Consider the following 20,401-nt stretch of genomic DNA (forward strand, 5'->3'; position numbering starts at 1 on the left):
ACGTATGTATGCCTCGGCTACGCCTCGGCCCACATTTGCACGTTCGTCTATCAATGCCTCAGTTGCTGGCCGTTGCAGTAATGTACTATACTTGTAAACGTGAATTTACAATTTTATTTATTTACACAATATTACACTCTAGGAATAATATGATTGAATCATTTTTTTGAACATCCATACGATAAGTAAACGCTTATTATTTTGTTGGTCCGGGTGTAGCCTCGTCCTTGCCTACCCCGACCTCCCCGGCCCCAGTATTGTTTCCGTCGCCACTGGTGGCGCCCTCGCCTGCACCGATGGTCACGTCGCTTCCATTATTCGTACCTACAGGACATTCATAAATATTACTAATTGACTTTATTAGGTACTGTTAGCTCAACAATTATAAAGATATATATAAGACGATGCAATAAGTTTGCCAATATGTTCTCAACAAGTTTTTGCAGAAGGAATCTACGTCTAAGTTTTGTCCGTATTTTTTAATTCATATATCAGCTCCGTCTCCAGGGTTCGTTGTTCCGTCACCGCTGATAGTCCACCCACGGACTGGAAATGAGATTAATTATTAAATACAATAAAACACCACAATAAACATCGGCAAATTAGTAGAAGGTATAAAAAAAATACTTCAAGTAATGGCATAGTGAAAAAATTTACTCGTTAGAAAAAAATTGTGATAACTGTACATCTAATCCCAGGCGGAATAATAGAGAAGTGATTGAGGCGTTTCGTTAATTTAATATTATGCACAACATGCTTGACCGTATTCCACAGAACAAGTAATTTACATACAATGACTATATCGTCACCTTTTTATTTTAATAAAAATAAACCATATTAAAAATTACTTACACTGGAGTTTTGATAGCAGGTGGCATAATCTTGCCTGCCTCCGCTCTAGCTTCTAAAATATCCCTAATTAAAAACAACAAATGTAAGTAACAAGGCAAGTCAATATACATTGTACAGCGGTAGAACTATAAAGAAAATTAGGTACTTCAAAAATACTTGTACTTAAGTTTATTTGAATAAAGAATTATTGTTTATATATTTGCCTTTATTATTATTATTATTACCAGAAAACATATGTTTGCAGTAGATCAACCACATTTTCCTACACTTGTCCCAATTATTATTTGGAGTCGGCGTAATATGGTTTTATCCATATTACAAAAAGATTTGGCTTTTAGTTTTACGACCGGCCGCCTGTATGACGTCAACCCTCTTTGGAAATATTTTTGCAATAGATAATATATCTATATTTTACTAGGCTTTATTTAAAATTTAAATATTGTATACATTTTTTTTTTCAATGAAACTGCAACTTTACACTCAATTTGATTTCGTATTTGACTATCGTAATTTTGAGGAGCCAGTATTTTGGTCCATTGAGCCGGATATGAGAACAATAATGTAAGAAATAATAAACTGCATCTGGCTAGACTTCGTCTACGTTATGGATAGAAACATTAACCAAGCAACATCGATGATTAATGATATCCAATAATAATAAATCATGTTAATGACAATTTCGTAATTGCGTGCTCGGCCTGTTCGAGCAGGCGTTTCCTTTTTTATTATTGTCCTACCGTCCACTGTTGTATTTACGGCACGGTGCCATCTTGTTTTTCACTTGGATAGTTGTAACACCATTCAGAACATTATTGTTAACATTTATCTCTAATAAAACGCATTTTTATCAACCAGAGTTTATTCTAAAATAAATTTCATTGTGTCCACGACGAGACATAAATTGGCGACCGTGACAGGACCGCATCAAAATATACGGTCTGGAATTATATATCTACCGAAATTCATCATTGGAAGAAGCAAGTCGACGATTATATCCACCTGGTCATCAACAAGAACAATATAATTGTCGTGTACGTGCTATCCCCATTGTTAATCAGTAGCAGACCTCGTGATATTCAAGAAGCAAAAGTACAAAAACTCGTAGTACGAAACTACTATATATCGCTGAGCAGTGACGAATCAAAAGCATCACCTCGCAACATATTTATTCAGATAAGTGTCCTAAATATTCCTAACTAATAATTTCTTATATTTATAAAACCTAAAGTACATAAATTATATTAAATTTCAGTATTGTTCTGCTTGTGCAAAAATCTACCTACGATAAAAATATTAGAATAAAAATATACTCCTTTTTACTAGAATCTGAGTCGTATTGTATGTATATTGTTTTTCATTTATTTTGAACTATTATAAATTATCATAATTCAATCAATCGTTATATTGATGAGAAAAAGGGAAGGTTTTTTCAAGTTAATGTACATACACATTATATTAATGTCAACTCCTACCCACCCTTAAACAGATTAGTTTTTCATTTATTTTACTTTTATTTATTTAAAATAACGAGTGTATATACTTGTATTATACACATTAAAAACATTATAGTTATGATAACGAAACGAACGTCATCACTTTACTCCAATTAAGACCCGTTGCCGACTATTTTCAGGTTGCTGCCTGTATCTATTGCTGTTCGACAGCTGATTATATTGCTATTGCTGTTATCATCACAGCCATCTGCCTGCACCTGGATATCGCCTGACGAGGAGCGTGAGCTTACCCATTTATTATATTTATAACTTTTTTCTAACATTTAACAAATTCAATTTGCAATCAGTGAAGGCTTCTTGTAATTCATTTGTAAGTTTCCTATCTTCACGATAAGTCCTTTACGGAGTTATCAGAAGCATTAGGATAGTAATAAGGTTAATATATTACGTAGTTTGTTATTTTATTATTATTTTTTTACACACTGCTTTGGGTTTATTATATTACACATATATTAATAATAGAAAATTAACTAAAATAATAATCAATAGCATTTTCTGTTTTTATGTAAATTGCATGGAGTCTACCTACATGTAATTTATATAAATATATTTTTGTACCAACATATACATTGTAAAAACTTAATTTAACCCTTTGTCTCAGGTATATAATTGCGTAGAATATTAACTAAATTTATTTAACTAATTTTTAATAAACAAAATGACTGATCCACGAGCTTCATCTACAAGTGTGTACAAAAATACTGATTATAAAGATCTAAGTATTAAACGCAGTTCTATTAAAGGACAAATTACTAAATTTAAGAATTATTTAGATAAGATTACAAGACAGCCTAAACTGACGAATATTGAAATAACCGAGTTATCATTAAAAATCACTAAATTTGAAAGCCTCTCAGCTAGATATGATGAATTGCAAACTCAAATAGAATTGGTAAATAATGAACATTTAGAATCTGAAATTGATGAGCGTGAACGCATTGAGCATGAGTTCATATCATGTTTAGCTACAGCAAAAAATGTTGTCGACGAGCAAAATCAAATAAAAAGTGTAGAACATGATAAGACACGACGCGAATCTCTTTTTCAAGAAGCTCAATGCAGTCTCGATCATAATGAGTGTCGTGTTAAATTACCTCAAATCAATATTGAAAGGTACAACGGATCGGTTTTTCGTTGGCTTGAGTTCAGAGACACATATACTAGCTTAATTCATAATAATGAGCACATCCCACCAATACAAAAATTTCACTACTTAATTTCATATCTAGAAGGTGATGCTGCTCGTGTTATTTCTAATATTGAAGTGTCATCGTCTAACTATAACAGTGCATGGCAATTACTTTATGATCGTTATAACAACAAGCGTCTACTCATAAATCACCATTTAAAATCTTTATTTAATGTCCAACAAGCCACTCGCGAAACTGAAGATTCTTTGCGCTATTTAGTTGACCACATAACCAAAAATCTACGTGCTCTCTCTAGCTTAGGTCAACCAACAGACCATTGGGATACCATTATTATTTTTATTATTACATCTAAGCTTGATAATCGTACACTTCTGAAGTGGGAAGAGCAACGTAATATTATAGATGAATTACCAAATTTAGAACAATTCAAGAAATTTTTAATTGATCGAGCATTTGTTCTCGAATCTATGCGTCGCAATAGATCTGACACTAATAATTTATTATCAGGTAATTCATCAACTTATAAGCATAATAATAATAAACACGCAATCAATAAAAAGTCATTTGCTACTACTAGTCAAAATAAAGTATGGCTATGTATTATTTGTAATCAGAATCACAAAATTTATGACTGTCCAATTTTTAAGTCTAAATCCATTAAAGATAAGTTAATTGAAGTTTCTAAATATAAATTATGTCCTAATTGTTTACGGCAAGGTCACCCTGTTAATGAATGTCGCATGGGTCCCTGTAAGCAATGCAAAAAACCTCACAATACTTTATTGCATTCAATTGACAATACAAAAGTCAATAATGCGCAAATACGTGAAGAAAATTCAATGGTTAATTTCTCTAAAGAAGTTAATCGACAAGTTCTTTTATCGACTGCTCTAATTGAAGTTTTGAATCCAATAACCAAAGAGGCAACCAAAGTGCGTGCCTTATTGGATTCAGGCAGTCAATCATCATTTATTACAAAAAAACTACATGAAAAATTATCACTAACTTCCACTCCTATTTCCATGAATGTTATTGGCATTGGCCATAATGCTACCAATAATATAACTGAAAGTTCTATGGTACAAATACAATCTCTAAATAATAAAAGTAAATTTAAATTAAATTGCTTCGTTCTTGATAGACTTACAGGAAGTTTACCACAATTTTGTGTAAATTTAAATTTACCCAAACAGATTATGTTAGCGGACCCAACATTTGACCAACCAGGTCCTATCGATATGTTGATAGGTGCTGACCTCTTTTGGGACATTATACTATCTGAGCAGACTTCCTTAGGTCCAAACAAACCAAAACTTCGTAATTCTGTATTTGGCTGGCTGATCGGCGGTCCCATAAATACATGTAAAAATAATGATATTCATTGTAATAATATAATTGTCAATGCACCTTTATCTAAAGAATCAAATGTTGACGCCCTTCTTACTAAATTCTGGGAACTAGAAGAGCTTCCTCAAAAAACTATTTTAAAGCCAATAGAATAGGTGAAATCCAAGAAAACACGCAGTCGTCTTCCTGGCGTTATGTTCCCACTGCAGAGAATCCTGCCGATTTAATTTCACGTGGTGTAAGTGCCGATCAGCTGTGTCATACAGACATGTGGTGGGAAGGGCCCAAATTTCTGCAAAAGAAAGAAGACGAATGGCCAGTTTTAAAACATGATAATTTTAATAATTTACCTGAGCTTAAAGTGGTTGCTACGTCCGTCATTGTAAACAAATCAATAATAGAAATGGAACGGTTTTCAAATCTTAATAGACTGCAAAGATCGGTCGCTTATGTCAATCGCTTTATATACAATATAAAAAACCCCAATATCAAAATATCAGGCCCATTAACTGTTGAAGAGTTGAACAAATCTTTTAACTTTTTATGCACTATATCCCAACAAGAAAGTTTTCCCATTGAACTTAAAGCGTTATCAAATGAAAAATTTTTGAATACGAAATCAAAAATATTATCATTGTCACCGTTTCTTGATAACGATAACTTAATACGAGTGGGTGGGCGTATAGACGCTTCAACCTATCCATATAATAAAAGACATCCAGTTTTATTAGATTCGTCTCATTATTTATGCAAATTGATATTTAGAGCAGAGCACATTCGCAACATGCACGCTGGCCCACAACTGCTTCTAGCCACAGTCAGACAAACTGTTTGGCCCATTAAGGGTAGGTTATTAGCACGAGCAACTGTACGTAAATGTGTACGTTGCCGACGAGTTTTAGGAAAGACGTTATTGCCAAAAATGGGTGATCTACCCTCACAAAGAATTACGCCAGATTTTCCTTTTACATCTGTTGGTATTGACATGGCTGGACCCTTTATTACATTAAATCGAAAGGGACGAGGAGCTAAATTATCTAAGTCTTATTTATGTTTATTTGTATGTCTACGGTACAAATGCGTTCATTTGGAGGCTGTAAGCGACCTCACTAAGGATGCTTTTATTATGACCTTACGTCGGTTTATATGTCGTCGCGGCAAGCCAGCGGAAATATTTTCCGATAACGGTCGTAATTTTGTTGGAGCCGCTAAAGAACTTAATGGTTTTCTAAAGACTAATAATGAAAAATTATCTGAGTTTGCAGTTCAGGAAGGCATTAAATTTATTTTTACTCCTTCTTACGCTCCTCATTTTGGTGGTATTTGGGAAGCAGGAATCAAATCTTCCAAACACCTTATACGTCGTGTAATGGGCAATTCTCATTTAACCTTCGAGGAACTTTCGACTCTTTTTGCACAAGTGGAATCTATATTGAATAGTCGTCCATTGTGTCCCTTATCCTCTTCCCCAGACGACTTCCTATTCCTTTCCCCAGGGCACTTTCTGATTGGAAAACCGCTGAATGCTTTGCCATCCCCTTGTCTAGAAGACTATAAGGAAAGTTGCTTGCGTCGCCATGCACGTCTTGAGCAAATAAGACAGCATTTTTGGCGAAGATGGCAACAAGAATACATCTCTGAATTACAAGTACGGACCAAATGGAAACTTGATACAGCCAAAGTAAAGATTGGAGATTTGGTCTTGCTGCGTGAAGATACTCTTCCTCCGTTATGCTGGCGTACTGGTCGAGTAACAAAATTATATCCAGGACCTGATGGAATCTCTCGTGTCGCAGATGTAAATACAAAGACAGGATGTTACCGGCGACCTCTTGTTCGCCTCTGCCCTCTTCTTGCTGATGAAGACTATTAACGATGGAGACGATTGAAGAGCGAGTCTTCAACGGGGGAGTTTATGTTAATGACAATTTCGTAATTGCGTGCTCGGCCTGTTCGAGCAGGCGTTTCCTTTTTTATTATTGTCCTACCGTCCACTGTTGTATTTACGGCACGGTGCCATCTTGTTTTTCACTTGGATAGTTGTAACACCATTCAGAACATTATTGTTAACATTTATCTCTAATAAAACGCATTTTTATCAACCAGAGTTTATTCTAAAATAAATTTCATTGTGTCCACGACGAGACAAATCATATTACCCTTACGACATCGTCACAATATATTTTTTGCCGCAGCAATATTGCGGTAATCATCACAATGCTGAAGTATTACTTGATTTTGTGCAATCCTACATTCAGTATTTGTGTAAATTGAGTTTAAATGTACATGGAGATTAAAATGTACCTGAGTAATCGAACGCTGATTTGCGCGCTGGGCAGCCGCGCTTCCACGGGATTGCTCACCACAAGGACGTCGTCATCCTCGAGCACGTGCCCCTCCATTGCTGTGTCGTTCTCCTCCTTGTAGTCCTCATCCATGTCTATATCATAATAGAACTCGTTTGGATGTCCCTGAAACCAAAATCTATACATTGTATTATAGGTAAACATCGATTATTCTCAAATCAACCAGAATACCTTTTTCATCTTAGTTTGCATACAACATTAAAAATTTACTTGTTTTCGTTTAATTTCATGGTCCCAATTAAAAACAGGATCCCTCACCACACTGTGTGGTTTGAGAAGGTAAGTAGTAGTTGATTATTATACGCCTACAGTAATTTATTTGTACAGTTTCTGTACATATAATATTTTATACGAGTAGGTATATCTTACTTTAGATAAACTAGGAAAAGCTTGTAAACTTTTTATAGTAAAATTTGGAACATTCATTACCATCTGTCTATCGCAACTTTAACTTTTTTTACGCTCAAACTAATAAAATCTTTTGTTAATAGTTGCAAATACAAATTAATACTTACAAGTGATATCATGATCGCATAATATTTTATATTAAAACTATAAATAATCCATTGTATTTAAGTAATTATATTTTGATATTATAGGAACGCAATAAACCATTTGGTAATGGTTTTTGTATGATGTTGATAATAATCTAAATTAATAGGAACTGGGTAGGTAGTTACGTTACGTTGTACCTATGTACATCACCGCCATCATGGTATTATGTAACTAAATAATTTAGTCTATATGCAAAATAGAAAATTGTTTATTCTCCAGCTTTAATGGAACGGTAACCCCGTCTGCGCTGTCGGTGTACGCTGGTGGGACACCACTCAGTGATGATAGATGGGAATGAAGCAGATCAGTTGGTTCATCATGACAAATTCAACAATAAATCAACCACGATAGTTTTCAGGAAGAACCGAGTGCAGAATGACCACATAGAGTATATTGCTAGAGATTGATAATCTCCATTACTAAACAATCCTTTTTCCCAGTATTTTATCAATAGAAGAAAATATATAACTTTAGAATTATTATCTGTCTATTTATATGCATCTTTGTTCTGGAATCACGCAAAAAATACTATACCAAATAAAAAGTGCTTTTCATAATTGTTTCTAAAGATTTAACTTAAAAAACTGGTGTTTTGTCTTTGTCTTGTCATCTTGTTATGCCACTTAAAAGTGATCTATATCATTAGTTTTCTTCTTTTTTTATCCATGCGTACGAAGTAATAAGCAAACTGCTATTATTTTATAATTCAAATCTAACCACATTTATATAACATATTAGAGTACACAGAAACAACATACATATAACCTTTATCATATAAACCAAATCAAGCTTTTTGGTTGAGACTTTATGGTGTTATTATTCTAAAATGTTTCTAGTTGAAACAGATATTTATTTAACTGTATGGCTATAGTTCCTTTGCTTTACCTCATATTATTAAAATTTTGACCGTTTTGACAATGGCTTTTATGACAAATCTTAAATTGTCAGAAAAATGACATTGACAGTCTTTAACATTCCTCTCGAGAAACAAAAAGAGGTCGACGTGTCTGTATGAATAAAATTTAATATTAATTTGTAATATTTATAATTTTACTGTTACATAAACTACTATTAAAATATACAATAAGTTTATTACAGGGATACCCCTTTTAATATAGTGTGTTAAATTTCACAGATGACGTGTGCAAATTCCGTTTTGTTTCGGTTAAAGTGCATATGAGTAAACAAAGGCTTTTATGCGAAAACAATGGCTTTATTCGTGCACAGTGTTAGTAAGCGTGGATGAGGCGAGTTACGAAATATTTTTGGAGGACTTTCGGCTTTAAAAAATTGTCTAAAATGAGTGGAGTGAGTCGGGATGCGCCGGTTGGTATACAGTTTCTACAACGCGCAACTGGATGGCTTTGCCCGCGATGGCAATTCAACAGGCTTCGATTGTGAGTAATAAACGTTGTTTTAAGTTAGAACACAAAGTAAAATAAGTTGTCGAATGTTGATGTCACGCTCGATTCGTGTTCTATACATAAAAACAATGGATTTCAATGTTATGACTGCACTCATTTGATAGAGTCCCATTGTATAGTAATTAAAGAGAGATAAGTTTGAATACTTTTTATGTAAAACTCAATTGAGTTACTCATTGTTGAATTATAATACTCATATTGTGTAGTACCACTTCTCAGTGAGTTGGTAGCCAGGGATTATATTATAAATAGTTATAAAATACCCCACCCAATAATTTTCCAATGTTTTTATTTTTTCATTTTTAATTTATAAGATACATTTATTACAATTTATTTAAATTACACTTATACTATATGATTGTAGTGTACTACATTATTATCATGCTTAAAATAAATCTCAGTTTGTCTTAGGGTGGTGTATGACAAATATTTTTGGGCATTATTTTTGAATAATGACTATTTGATTTGATTGATTTTTAAAAGTTTTCACTTCTTCCAAGCAATTTAAGAGTTAATTGTTATTATTATAACTAATCAACAAAATTCCTATACTATTATTACTATTTATTTATTTATTTAAGGAACACCAACAGCATATTGCATTATAACATATAGGTATAACAAACATTAAATATACTATATATATAATAGACAAGATACACTATATATATAATATACTATAGACAAGAAGACTATAAATTCTCAACATCAATTTTCTGAAACTACAGAGGAAATCGAAATAAAAATTTATAATTCAAAACAACTTTTATATAACTCTGCTTAAAGTTTATTTTATAATATTTGAGTACTTTATAATTTATATTAATATGAGAAAGAAATCATAAACAAAGGAGATAGATTACTACAATCATTGAAGTTGTATAGAGAACTATTTTACAATCAGATAATGTAAACTTTGCTGGTATATCATATGAACGGACAGAAGGTCACGGCCACGAGAGATATGCTTCTTCACTTAGTGATCCATGTTCTAGATTTCACAATTAATTATTATAACTAGTTCAAGAATTTATTACATTGTAGATATATGTATGTAGATGATATTTATGTAGAATTGTGATGCATAATGAGGATGAAAAGTTCATCTCAATTTGAAGTATGTGAGATGACATGATGCAGTCAAGTTCAGTATTATCATCTAATCAATCCTCTTAGAGTTAGCTTGTAATAATCACAAATTGATTGCTGGTAGAATTTTTTTTTCGGTTCCCCCTGGAAACCATCGTGACTAATTTATCCTTAAATTTGTCACAATGGGCTGACTGACCTGCCTTTTCATCCTCACCAATCATCCCTCGCTGGTGCCCCATCAGTGTAAACCGGTGGCGCGGGTGGGGTTACCATTCCATTATCATCCATTAAAAAAAAATTGTCCACTGCTGAATACAAGCCTCCCTCTTAGGGAGTTTTGCCAATAGTTGCCACACTTGGCACCCGGGTTGGCAACCACAGTCAGGCTTTAAAAATGTTTTAAGAGGAACACTGCTACCCATCTCTCAGTCTCCCTTAGTTGGCTCTGACAACACCCACGGGATAGGAACATAGGGGTGGCCAACTCTATGCTGGGACCACACGACCCTATCTATAACTATCATTACATGCTAATTTATAGTTGAGTAGTATTTGTCTGTATATCTGTTTGGTAAAACTAATATAAATATAAAAGGTGTCCATGTTGCTCTTCTATTCATTATCTAAACAATTATTAATTATCTTTCACATTATCAGTTTTTAAAAATTTTACAACTTTCTGCTTATCACATGTTATCATTAATACGTATTGTCAATGTCTACTTATTTAATATTGTAAATATGAAAGTAACTCTACATCTGAGGGTCTACTATAAAATTTTCTGAAATTTTCGGGGCTGAACGAAGCACAAATTTGATGTTAAAATTACACCATACATACAATTTAAAAATGTTAAAATAGCATTTCTTTATTTATTATGGTAGGATTTATGAAACAAACAAAATGTTAAGCTCAATTTATTGTGCCGATTTCAGTACAAACAAAAACACAAAATTGAGCCTGAAAATTCAGAATTTCATTTCGTGGTAGACCCCTGTTTTCTTAATTCATTGTATTATTTTTTTAAGTTTATTATGGAATATTTTTACCATCTTTTATATTGATTTTGATGATTACTATTGTAAGGATTTACTCTACACACCTGTTGGTCTCATACAAATGACACTAAGATTTTTCTGAATATTTTAAATTGAAATTATTGAAATTATTAAAATACAGATAGTAGTTTGCGTGTGATAATCGTCTTAGTGCACTACCTCCAAATCCAATCTCTATGACCTCGATATTCGTAAGTTCGGATCTGCCCAATACTTTGTGTGGCAATTAAATTCACGATTAACTCTCCAGTAATAAAAACACCATTAACAAAATAAAATAATATTGTACGGCGGCGGTAGGATCACCCCTTTAATATCGGTGTGTATGTGAATGTATGGGCGTATTGAGTCCCATTAGGGATTGCAGCCGTTAGCATATTTATTCTGCTTATATTAATTTGGCATTCCCAAAATCAGAATATAATTTATTTGTCATTTGTAACGTACGCCGATAACATGTGTACAGTGTGTACATTGTGATGAGCGCGCGCTGTTTGTGGATCTGTGTCTGTTCTGTTCTGACGCAGGCGTGACGTGCGTGTGTACTCGTACCTACACGCCGTATCTCGTTAACTGTACGTGATGATATAGATATTATAACAATATTTTTACTATGCTATCGATTAAGTTACGACTTTGTAAATTAGAAATAGTAATTTATTATTTGATAAGAACACAAAGTTACAATCACAAGATACAATGGGCCCCACACTAAACGAAACCTGTATTGTGGGCACCTGACAAAGATTAACAATTCACACACATTTTTTTTTATACAACTTAGAATGGCAAACAAGCTGACGGCCCACCTGATGGAAAGTGGTAACCGTCGCCTGAGCAGTACATGAGCAGTACCGTGGACATAACAGAGTATACTGTTTCGCCCATGATACCCCCCATGTGTTACCATTTCTGAGGACTCAGATTTTATTCTTCTGTACCCAGTAAATTCACGCCATATCCCACCCTTCAAACCGAAACACAGCCATGCAAACACAACTGCTTCACGGTTGAAACACGAATGGAACAGAGGTACCCAATCAATCGACTTTTATACAAAGCCTCCCTCCCTCCCATATTCAGCAGTGGACAGTTGATGGCTGTTATGATGAGTGATGATGAATATACCTGGAATTACGTACGATGGTTTCCAGGGGAGAAAGTGGAGGTCGACCTGACAGGGTATATTGCTAGCAATGGTAGACTGGTAGTTCGCATTACTAACAATTCAGTTAGCCCATCGTGACGATTTCCACAAGAATTAACCAAGATGGTTTCCAGGGGGGACTGCGTGATGGTTGACCTGATAGGGTGTATTGCTAGCAATGGAGCTGTTAGATCCCTATTACTAACAATCCCTTCTCTCAGCTATTCCATTATCTAGAGTTGCTATTTGTTGTATATTGCTGGGTTGGGTACGCGACAAGTGAACACAGAGGTCGGTTACACACTGGTTTAATACACAAAGTCAATTCACTTATAAAGGTGGACGTAGCAACCCGTACATCCTTAATACTAGCCACATATCTAACATCCCTTCCCCTCATATTGAACATACATGTTTAATCAATTTTCAAAAAAAGTGCTTATAAAATCCTAGGTCGGTATAGGAGCTTGGTACATACATTTTTATTTTATAACCACGCGGTTTTACGTCGAGAGATCAGATAGCAATTAATGCAATATTTAAACGATAATATGAACAATTGTTTGCGTTCAAATCGACCGAATTCTGTGATGATTCATTTACAATGCTGATTCATATTTCACGTGTCACTGACACCTAATATTGATTTGTTGTGCCATTTATTCATTTCATTACAGTTATCTCATTACAAAGTAATAATTATGGATTCTTATAATTGTTTTTATAGTCGATTCAGTGTTGGTCTCATTTGGTTGGAAGTCGGCGTTTATTTTTTGTTTCAAATATCCCATCAATAGCATAAAATCTATAATAATGTCAAGTTTCGTAATGTAGTTCTATTACAAAAATCAAAATGGTGAGATCTCATGTAGAACCAAATCAGTTTCATTTGTAGTGATCGTATCAATATTAGACAACTGTATTTCTTAAATAATAATACTGACAAGCCGTGTGGTCCCGACGTAGAATAAGCCACCCCATCCATTCCTGTAAGTGTCGTAAGAAACTACTAAGGGAGTTTATCTAGACTAGAGAGCGAGGGTTGAGCAGCAGCGTTCCTCTTAAAACCATTTCCAAAGCCTAACTACGGTTGCCAATCCGCCTGCCAAGCGTAACAACTACTGGCAAGTTAAAGACTGACATAATGATGATAAATACTGACTTGCCAAGGCCATTTCATCACATCATAAACATTCTATAAATGTAATTCGAAAAAAATAAAACAATAGATCGATTTTTATTTGCATTGCTGTTAGACATTAGCAGACTGCTTGATAGTCCTGTCGATTATTCGTTTGTTTACATTTCCATGAGGTTCCATTGGAATAGATTGTGTCGCCAGCAGTAAAACAAGTATTGCATGTGTTCACGTACAGCTACCAGACGTGCGTGCTGCTGCTGACATTCTTCACGTACATGACGTACCACCTGACCCGCAAGCCCATCTCGGTGGTGAAGAGCGTGCTGCACAGAAACTGCAGCGAGCTGCCGCCGCCGCCCGGCGTCGCGCCCGACGATGACCAGTGGTGCAACTGGGCTCCTTTCAGTAAGTCACCGGCTTTTTTTAATTTCACTCAGCTCGAAAATTGGACAGACCACGCCTGCTAATTCTTCTGTTAGGGGTACCTACTGTCTTTTAGTATTTTAGACAAATGAGCTTCCATATAATTCTACAGTGTATATTACTGACGTCCCACCTGATGGAAAGTGGTAACCATCGCCTAAAGACATAAATAGTATCATGGATATGACAGAGTACATGGACACAACGGGTTGACAATCGAAGATAGGCTTAGGTAATGTTTTAAGAGGGACGCTGCTAGCCATCCCTCGACCATTATGTTGTCTTAGTCACCTCTTACGATACCCACGAGTAAGGAAGACCAACACTATGCCGGAACCACACGGCTCATATGCTACGAAACGCAACGTCTTAATACGCGTTGTTGAAGGAATTAATCACCGATGAGTCGATTGCTGAATTGTTCGATGGATAGAAAGGCATACGGAAATTTTAGAACCTGTCGAACAAGATTGATTTTTATAATAGTTACATGAGACGTGCTATTAAGAAGGTATGCTGACGGTGTACGTGTGGTGTGATTACAGACACGACGGACGCGAACACCCTGCTCGGCACACTGGACAGCGCGTTTCTGTTCTCGTACGCGATCGCCATGTTCGTCTCAGGTACGTTGTTTGTACTATTGTTAGAAATAAACACTTGGAAGTGCAAGAGAAGAAACGTCTAACAAATCTTTGTAATAAGCCATTGGCCAACTCATCCTGCCACTTGTCCGCAGGCATGGTGGCGGAGCGCGTGGACCTCCGCTATTTCCTCACGCTGGGCATGCTGTTCTCCGCCGTGTTCTGCTACTTGTTTGGTATCGCGCGGACTTATAACATACACAATATATCGTACTACTTGTTAGTTCAAGTAAGTGGAAATATAAGCGACCAGTGATATTCTTGTACAAAGTAATCTTTCTTATCGATGTTTGTGACCCACCTAGTTCTTCTGCCAAGGACCAGAAGTTGAGATCTCACAGTGAAATTGCTGGTTACCGTAGGAGTCACCAAGACACAATTGCAAATATTTTAAGCCACCGAAAACAGCGGCATCAAAATAAATATAGGATTAACGCTTGAGTTAATCCTTTTCTTCTTTTTCCTGCCTATTTCCATATTTGAGGTCAACTCTCCTGATACAAAAGTTAACCCTATCGATTACCAAATTGGGGCCTGGATCGGAAAGGCGTACGTGACACTCCTGATGCTGCTAGCTAGTGTCCATTATGAAATGGTAAACATGAGGTGGCAGAGAGAGGTACCTATGTGGTATAAAGACATTTAAAAAACTTGTAATTTGACAACTGTACTGATACGCAAGCGAGTTAGTTAAACACTAATTTATTCATTGAAAGAATAAATAGAATAAATTGTTACTGGTTACTGGCCAGTGTTTACAAAATTATTAGTGGCCAGTACGTGAACATAATATACTACAACAATCTCCTTCTACTCGATAAGCTTTGCACCCGTTATGGTCCGTTGTGATATTGATCCTATTATCGTGGTCGTCGCTGCTGTTGTTATTTGTTAATGTTGTTTTTCTGTCACGATGCGCGGTGCGCGGTGCGCAGGCGGCCGCGGGCATCGCACAGACGACCGGGTGGCCGGGCACCGTCGCCATCGTCGGCAAGTGGTTCGGCAACAGCAAAAAGGGGCTCATATTCGGCGTGTGGAACTCGCACACCTCCATTGGGAACATATTGGGTAAGTCTCTCACTGTATTGCGTCGTTCACGTAGCAGACACCATAGAAATAGTGGAATGCATCTACCTATTTACTTAAAACCTGTTTGGGGTTTTTTTTAAAGATAAAACCTCACCTGCATTTCAAGGTTTACCGATGCGTATACCCTGGCGGAGTACCAGTGAGAGATCATGACAAATTCATACTGCGATCCTCTGGAAAGTGGAAGTTTTTAATGGGTGATAATGAAATGGTAACCCCATCCGCGCTATCAGTGTATACCGGCGGGGCACCAGTGAAGGATGATAGGCGAGGATGAAGCAGGTCAGTTAGCCCATCGTGATGAGTTCAACAAGAATTGTTCACGATGGTTTCCAGGGGGAACCACGTGGAGGTCGACCTAATAGGGCATATTGCTAGCAATGGGGCTCTCAAACTCCGATGCTAACAATTCTTTTCCCCCCGGAAAGTGGAAGTTATCTTGTGTACACTATTTCCCACTTTTATTCTCCTTCCAATATCCTCCTCACACATTCCATCCTTCAAGAATCCAAATATGGGAATTCATTCACTCGCCCCTTTCTTTTATCTCCCAGCATTATCTGACGTACTGTAAGACATTTATTCTTATCAGTGCTTATTATTTGCGTGTTTGTTTGTTCGGTAGGCACAATAATGGCGGCGACATTCGTGGAATCCGACTGGGCGCTGTCGTTCATATACCCGGCGCTGGTGATGGGCCTGATGGGCCTGCTGGTGTTCCTGCTGCTGCCGCCACACCCCAAGTGCGTCGGCATCGTACCCACTACCGGCGGGGAGGTGAGGAGGGGTGGGGGGGATAAACGGGATAGCGACTATACAAAGCCATTTGAATAGATATACCTTGTACTTGTGCTTCTGCCAAGCAAATATGCAAAGGCATGACAGTTTTTTTTTATGCGTAAAAATGGCATGGTTGCCCCGCTTGCGCTATCGGTATACACTAGCGGGGTACCAGTGAGCGGTGATAGGTGAGGATGAAAAGACAGGTCAGTTAGCCCATTGTGATAAATGTAAAGATAAATTGGTCACGATAGTTTCCAGGGGGAACCGCGTGGAGGTCGACCTGATAGGGTATATTGATAGCAATGGGGACTAAACTCACCATTACTAACAATCCCTTTCCTCCAGCCATGACAGTTTTGATTTGAAAGATGGTTAATCCTTACGTATAAGAATACATGCTGTGTGGTCCCGCCGTAAAATGGGCCGCTCCGTTCTTACCTGTGGGGTATCGTAATACGATTAAGGGGATTTAAAAGTCGATGTATTGGTAGTAGCGTCCCACTTAAAACATCACTAAACTCTAACTACGATAGCCAACCTGCCTGCATAAGCATGGCAAAACAGTATACTCTGTTATGTCCATAGTACTGCTCGTGTCTATAGGCGACGGTTACCACTTTCCATCAGGTGGGCCGTCAGCTTGTTTGCCATTCTAAGTTGCATAAAAAAAAACTACTGGCAAAACTCTCCAACGGGAAGGCTTATGTTCAGCAGTGGACAGTTAAAGGCTGATATCATGATGATGGGAACGCATGAGAGGTGCTGCAGGCTCTCACATTACGTGCTGTGATGACCATAGTGCTGTTCATGTGTATAGACAACGGTTACCACTTTCCATCGTGTGACTCATTTTACCTTATTTATATATATAATGGCGGCGACATTCGTAGAATCCTTGCATTGCCATTCCTGAGGACTCAGGTGTTATTCCTCCGTACCCAGTAAATTCACGCCATATCCCACCCTTCAAACCGAAACACAGCCATGCAAACAACTGCTTCACGGTTGAAACACGAATGGAACAGAGGTACCCAAGCAATCGACTTTTGTACTTTCACTGGTATATGGTTCTTTTTCCCCTAGTCGCATTTTATGATATCCCAACATCGAGAGGAAGTGCTAACACGTGGAAGTATGCTGTATTCTCAGTAGTGTTAAAATTTTAAAATATATTTGTCCAGCCGCGGTCGTCGCGCTCTGACGATGAAGAGGAGCAGCCGCAAGTGATCGTCGGAGACCAGGTAACAACCGTCGCCGAGTCAGATCACTGTTACATTAGAAAACACCGGAGGCAATATATTTGATTTGACCCTAAAGGGTGTGTGGTATGATGGTATATGGTATATCCCTGCCGAGGTTTTCCCAAGAGACTCCAGCATGGGGTTCTTCAAAAGGGGGGTAAAAAGGTTTCTTCAGGGTCGGCAACGCGCGCGTAATACCTCTGGTATTGCAGGCGTTCATAGGCTACGGTAACCGCTTACCATCAGGTGGGCCATATGCTTGTTTGCCACCTCAGTGGTATAAAAAAATATGGACTGTATACAATAGGTGCGTAATGTTTAGAAGAATTTACAAATAAATTGAAACTTAAAGAAATAGCTTGACATGTCAGGAGGAGGTTCCCTGTTCATCTGTATTTGTTGGTCCTTGCTTCACGATTGCACGGTCGAAGCTGAATCCATTTTGATAACTTAATTTTTTCATTTGGTACGGTTTATATCCTTGTTAATCCCATTTATTTTTGTGACGACTGTAAATTTCATTTTTCTTTGTATAGCATAAAACTAATTGCTGCGAAGCAAAATTAAATTATAGACAGGATTCCGCGCCCAAAAATCAATCTAATGCGCCTACGAAATATCCCGTTTTGTTGCAACATTTTTTTTGTAGAGTACTAAATGTACCTATCCTGTGTATGTAAAGTTTTACTGTACATATCAAGGGGAGGGGGCGCCTTATGTCCAGTGGTGGATAGTTCACGGCTGGTGTCACGGTCGTCATCGCTCGGGCGATGCCTTGACTGGAGTGTAATTGTTTGTTGCAGGCGGCGAACCTGAGGCCCAGCCGACACTCCGCGAACACGCCGCAGGTGAGTGGGTCATGTTATGATTTTTTGTTTTATTTAATTTTAGTACAAACAGTCATTAAAATATAGTTATATTTTTTTATGTTATATAAAAATAAATAATTAGTACCGCAATATATATATTAGTAGAAATTTATCTTGTTAATTGTTAAACTTGAACAATACGCGTATAAAGTACCTAAGTATATACAGGGATGAAATGATTATATAGAAAAAACCGGATACATACAGAGTTGTAAATAATTGATATATATGGCTTAACAACACAAATATACTTTAAACGTTATAAGTAAATATAATATCAAAGTGAGAACAGGAACACCAAGCCATCGTTAATCATGAAAGAATATTTATTTACAAGAAATATGATAAGTATATAGATTGTTTGTAATGGGCTCTAATTGACCCATTGCTAGCAATACACCTGATCAGGTCGATCTCCACGTGGTTTCCCCTGGAAACCATCGTGGTTAATTCTAGTGGAATTCGTCACGATGGACTAACTGACCTGCCTTTTCATTCTCATCTGTCATCCCTCACTGGTGCCCCGCCAGCGTATCCTGATAGCGCAGGCGGGGTTACCATTCCATTATCACCCATTAAAAAAAGTATATAGATGTTAACAGTAGGTATAAGTCCTCATGTTTCGCCATTTTTAGGCATGCACAATTTAAAACTTAAAAAGTATAAGTGTTAATTGAATGAGTCATTAAGACAATCAGTAATATTATAAAAAAATTGCTTACCATAGGGTTATTACGATGGGCTGAGTGACCTGCTTTCATCCTCGCCTATCGTCTCTCACTGGTGTACCACCAACGTATACCAATACCGCAGGCGGCGTCATTACAGTAATATATATAGCAACAACTTAAATAGTCTGCCTCCTTGATGTTGACTCACCTGCTGCTTTAACGTTCATCTCCTCGCCATAAACGGGCCCTCTGATATACATCTAATGTCAAAATTATTGTTAATATTGTATTGTATGTGTATACATAGTTATGGTACATTTTCTGCCAAACTATATAATGAGGCTGCAGTGCTCGCAATAGGCGGATCATCTTTGATCGATCGTCTTTGTGTGAAAACAAATACAGGACGTCAAATTGTTTGTCATTCCGAGTTATATGGAAATGAGTATATTTGCCAAAAACGACATGTTCGCAGATATATTGGGTCCTTACTCGTTGACTTCTCTGCGTACAAAATTTTAAAGAAATGCCTTCAGTAGTTTTTTTATGAAAAAGCAATAACGTCCATCCGTTAGATAATTTATTTGCATTACTTACAGCACGCAAATTACAACAAACATACACACAAAAAAAGCGAGATAACATAAATGATAAAAAAAAAATACACAAAGCCAAATACAACTTTCGTTTGTGAGTGTGCCATAACAATACAAAATGGCCTCAACTTAGTTTATTGCTTCGCCCTCAAAAGAGCAAAGCACTGATATTCTGTTGCGGCCAAAGGGAATAGGGTAACAATAAAATAATACTACCAGATTATCCGTACAATAAAAAAAATATTAATATACAGTAAACAGACAGATATGACAGTTCACTAGCAGACAAATGGAACATGGGGGTAACTTGCAGGAATGTCTAACTTTTGCCTCTCAATTAAGAATTTTTGGAAATTAATTTTAAAACTGGACTTAGTGGCGATCAGTCTTATGGATTGCATATATATATATATATATATATATATATATATATATAT

General features: G+C 36.6%; 2 protein-coding genes across 10 annotated transcripts in view; both read left to right on the plus strand.

Moving 5' to 3' along the window:
• Positions 1 to 4,542: 4,542 nt before the first annotated feature.
• On the plus strand, positions 4,543 to 7,016 carry LOC128200195 (uncharacterized). Its single transcript, XM_052892790.1, has one exon. It carries the CDS (start codon positions 5,133 to 5,135, stop codon positions 6,735 to 6,737), a length of 1,605 nt encoding a protein of 534 aa, XP_052748750.1. The 5' UTR covers positions 4,543 to 5,132; the 3' UTR covers positions 6,738 to 7,016.
• Positions 7,017 to 8,756: 1,740 nt separating this feature from the next.
• LOC113514422 (glucose-6-phosphate exchanger SLC37A2) overlaps positions 8,757 to 20,401 on the plus strand; it is a 221,768-nt gene continuing 210,123 nt past the window's right edge. For 3 of the 9 annotated variants that reach the window (XR_008252594.1, XM_052892788.1, XM_026898507.3), the window contains exons 1-8: positions 8,780 to 9,182; positions 13,884 to 14,053; positions 14,617 to 14,697; positions 14,811 to 14,944; positions 15,651 to 15,783; positions 16,430 to 16,581; positions 17,769 to 17,828; positions 18,632 to 18,676. Coding sequence is in view for 7 of the 9 variants with exons in the window: in XM_052892788.1 (XP_052748748.1) it covers positions 9,028 to 9,182; positions 13,884 to 14,053; positions 14,617 to 14,697; positions 14,811 to 14,944; positions 15,651 to 15,783; positions 16,430 to 16,581; positions 17,769 to 17,828; positions 18,632 to 18,676 (930 nt within the window). In the remaining 2 variants the exon portion in view is untranslated. Of the gene's footprint in view, positions 9,183 to 13,883; positions 14,054 to 14,616; positions 14,698 to 14,810; positions 14,945 to 15,650; positions 15,784 to 16,429; positions 16,582 to 17,768; positions 17,829 to 18,631; positions 18,677 to 20,401 lie in introns of all 9 variants that reach the window. The other 6 variants (XR_008252595.1, XM_026898511.3, XM_026898508.3 and 3 more) reach the window with 5 other exon arrangements.

The sequence above is a fragment of the Galleria mellonella genome, unplaced genomic scaffold (genome assembly GCF_026898425.1).
Source record: "Galleria mellonella isolate WM207_F2 unplaced genomic scaffold, CSIRO_AGI_GalMel_v1 utg1650, whole genome shotgun sequence".
Taxonomy (NCBI): Eukaryota; Metazoa; Arthropoda; class Insecta; order Lepidoptera; family Pyralidae; genus Galleria; species Galleria mellonella.